The sequence below is a fragment of the Lactuca serriola genome, chromosome 7, assembly GCF_051521515.1.
Source record: "Lactuca serriola cultivar US96UC23 chromosome 7, Lser_US96UC23_V15, whole genome shotgun sequence".
Classification (NCBI taxonomy): Eukaryota; Viridiplantae; Streptophyta; class Magnoliopsida; order Asterales; family Asteraceae; genus Lactuca; species Lactuca serriola.
Genome location: NC_136414.1, coordinates 94861544 through 94865166, shown reverse-complemented (window position 1 = coordinate 94865166; position 3623 = coordinate 94861544). Strand labels below are relative to the sequence as shown.

At 36.4% G+C, this 3623-nt stretch overlaps 1 protein-coding gene across 1 annotated transcript; it reads left to right on the top strand.

The window, feature by feature from the left end:
* The first annotated feature begins 371 nt into the window (after window positions 1-371).
* On the top strand, window positions 372-3212 carry LOC145063062 (uncharacterized). Its single transcript, XM_079010657.1, has 2 exons — window positions 372-1473; window positions 1802-3212. The coding sequence occupies exons 1-2, from the start codon at window positions 435-437 to the stop codon at window positions 2842-2844; spliced, it is 2082 nt and encodes a 693-aa protein (XP_078866783.1). The 5' UTR covers window positions 372-434; the 3' UTR covers window positions 2845-3212.
* The last annotated feature ends 411 nt before the right edge of the window (window positions 3213-3623 follow it).

Below are 3623 nucleotides of genomic sequence, written 5' to 3'. Positions count from 1 at the left end.
TATTTATTACATTTAAATATTATATGAAATTTAATAAAATAGAAAAACACATGTGAAAAAAATAAAATGAAAATAATAAGAAAAATCATGTGGCATTTAAATATTTATTACAATCTTCTAAGATTCTGTTTTAATCATTTTCGTTATGAAGTCTTAATATCAACTTTAATAATGCCTTATTTGAAACAATCCAATAATAGTTAGAACGATAATATTATAAAACAAAGACGAATTTTCTGTAAGTATTGCCAGACAAAATATAAAAGACAACTACGGATTTTCAACACGAAAGTCAAAAAAATACAAATGGGCTCCATCTCTCTCATCAGGAACAAGACTATTAATTTGTGCTTGACTTAAACGGACAATATCATATACGGTGGAAAACCATTGACAATTTCTAATCATACTACTCTACTTTTTTTTCCTTAATTATGTTGGCAGCTAGTGGCGATGGCAAGGAATCTGATCATCCTTCCACAGAGTCCCCACAAACATGCCGCAAGTTTGAATTTTCGGAGATTCTCTTAGCAACTGATAACTTCGATGAATCATTAGTAATTGGGAAGGGAGGTTTTGGAAAAGTTTACAAAGGTAACATTATCAATGGATCAAGTCTTGTGGTTGCTGCCATTAAACGCTTGGATTCCATGTCCACTCAAGGGGCAACAGAGTTTTGGGCGGAAGTTGAGATGCTTTCAAAGTTGCGTCACTGTCACCTTGTTTCTTTGTTTGGCTATTGTAATTATGAAAAAGAGATGATTCTCATCTACGAATATATACCAAATGGAACGCTAGAAGACCACCTGCATAAACTTGGTACCCCTCTTTCATGGCTTCAACGACTGAAGATCTGCATAGGTGCTGCTCGTGGGTTAGACTACCTTCACACTGGTACAGGGATTGAGTTTGGTGTTATACATCGTGATGTCAAGAGCTCCAATATCTTGTTACATGAAAGATGGGCAGCTAAAATTTCAGATTTTGGTTTGTCAAAAATAGGTCCAACCAATCAGCCATCTACTACAGTCATCACAGGCGTTAAAGGAACTTTCGGATACTTCGATCCAAATTATTTCACGACTGGAAAGCTTACTAGGAAGTCTGATGTGTATGCTTTTGGAGTGGTGTTGATGGAAGTGTTGTGTCGGAAGCGTGCAGTGGATAGAACTATTGATGAGGACCATTGGGGTTTAGTGATGTGGGCTCAAGACTCCATCAAAGAGGGAAATTTAAAGCATATAATTGATTCCGGTGTAAGGGGTCAAATATCCACAAAATGCTTAAACGAGTTTGTTCAAATTGCAGAGAAATGTTTACTTCGAAATCCAAAACTACGCCCCACAATGGCTGAGATTGTGGTGGGTCTTAATTCTGTACTGGCGTCAGAAGAAAAGACCAGTAGTTTCTTCCCTCCTGACGACAGAAAAAACCTTGATACCTTTCCCTTACCCTCCAACGGAGAGAACTCTGGTATTACAATCTCTGTTGAATTATGTGTTTAAGTTCTTCAGGTTTGTGTGTATTCATCTTTGCATGGCATCTCCAAATGTCAAAAAAATAAGAGTCCTGTGGCTTTCATTAGTATATATGTTGATATCTAGGAATGGGATTGATTGTAGATTAAGAAAGAATCTGAATAACCTCAATAACTTGTTTCCTTGGTTTAATAGCGTTTCTCTCAAGCATTATACATTGATAATTCCCACAGTTTTGAGGGACATGCATGTGTTCTTGAGGCGTGGACCATGGTATTCTTTACTTATAAGAGAAAATTATTTTTTTTTGTTGCAACATCCAGGTAGAACCGTTGTCCCCCTCCCCTCCAACGAAGAGAACTCTAGTATTTCAAGCTTCAGAGAACCCTCACACCCATGTCGTCAGTTTGACTTTCCTGAGATTCTCTTAGCGACCCATAACTTTCACGAGTCATTATTAATTGGGGTAGGAGGGTTTGGAAAAGTTTACAAAGGTAACATTATCAATGGATCAAGTGCTGAAGTTGCTGCCATTAAACGGTTGAATACCATGTCTAGTGAAGGAGCATCAGTGTTTTGGGCGGAAGTTGAGACGCTTTCCAAGTTGCGTCATTATCACCTTGTGTCTTTGTTGGGTTATTGTAACTATGAAAAAGAGATGATCCTCATCTACAACTATTTGCCCAATGGAACACTTGAACACCACCTCCATAAACTTGGTACCCCTCTTTCTTGGCTTCAGCGACTCAATATCTGCATAGGTGCTGCTCGTGGGTTAGACTACCTACACACTGGAATGGGGATCGACTTTGTTGTACATCGCAATGTCAATACCTCAACTATTTTGCTACATGAAAACTGGGAAGCTAAAATTTCCAGCTTTGCGTTGTCCAAAATAGGTCCAGCTGATCAGTCATTGACTTTTGTCAACACGCTTATTAAAGGGACTTTAGGGTATCTCGATCCAGATTATTACTCAACGGGAAGGTTGACACGGAAGTCTGATGTGTATTCTTTTGGGGTGGTATTGTTAGAAGTTCTCTGTCGGAAGCGTGCAATAGAGAGAAGTCTTGATGTGGAGACATGGGCTTTAGCAACATGGGCACAACAATCTATCAAAGAAGGGAATTTAAAGCATATAATTGATTTTGATATAAGAGATCAAATCTCCCCATATTGTTTGAAGGAGTTCATTCGACTTGTGGAAGGATGTTTGCACAGCAGTCCAAAGCAGCGTCCTACTATGGCTGAGGTTGTTGGCCTTCTTGTGCATATACGGACCATACAGGAAAAAATGAATAGTCCGTTGCAGCTTTCACACAGAACAATTTTTCGTAGAATGTTTGATAATAAAAGAGGACACTAATGGAAACATAAGAATGCCATACTTTGGTATTTGATCGAGGCCCCTTGGTGTACTTCTTATGCATTAAAGAGTATTGATGTTGATTTGTCTATGAATGTGCTAATATGTTCTTAGCATGAAATTACTTGAATAATAGTAACAAAGATTTACCAACAACTTCATGCCTTTTTACTTTCTTACCACGAGAAAACACACAACAACCTTATTTTGTTAACAAACATACTTTTTATCTCTTTACGAAAATGTTTTTTAATTACATCAATGACATGTTCATCGATGCTTTTTCTAATTGTATCAGTTACATCATGTAAGTAGATCCAAGATGGAAGTTACTTGAATAATAGTAACAAAGATTTACTTGATTTGTCTATGAATGTGCTAATATGTTCTTAGCATCAAATTACTTGAATAATAGTAACAAAGATTTACCAACAACTTCATGCCTTTTTACTTTCTTACCATGAGAAAACACACAACAACCTTATTTTGTTAACAAACATACTTTTTATCTCTTTATGAAAATGTTTTTTAATTGCATCAATGACATGTTCATCGATGCTTTTTCTAATTGTATCAGTTACATCATGTAAGTAGATCCAAGATGGAAGTTAACTGGGGTCCATTATATATTAAAAAACAAATAAAAATAGACCATTTTGAAATTTTTGTATATTTTTAGTTTTTTTCAGCAAAAAGAAATGTCAACAAAGGGACTTTTCTTGTAAGAGTGTTTGCCATGGAGAGGGCTTCTTAGTAAAATAAAACTTGTTTAAGGATAC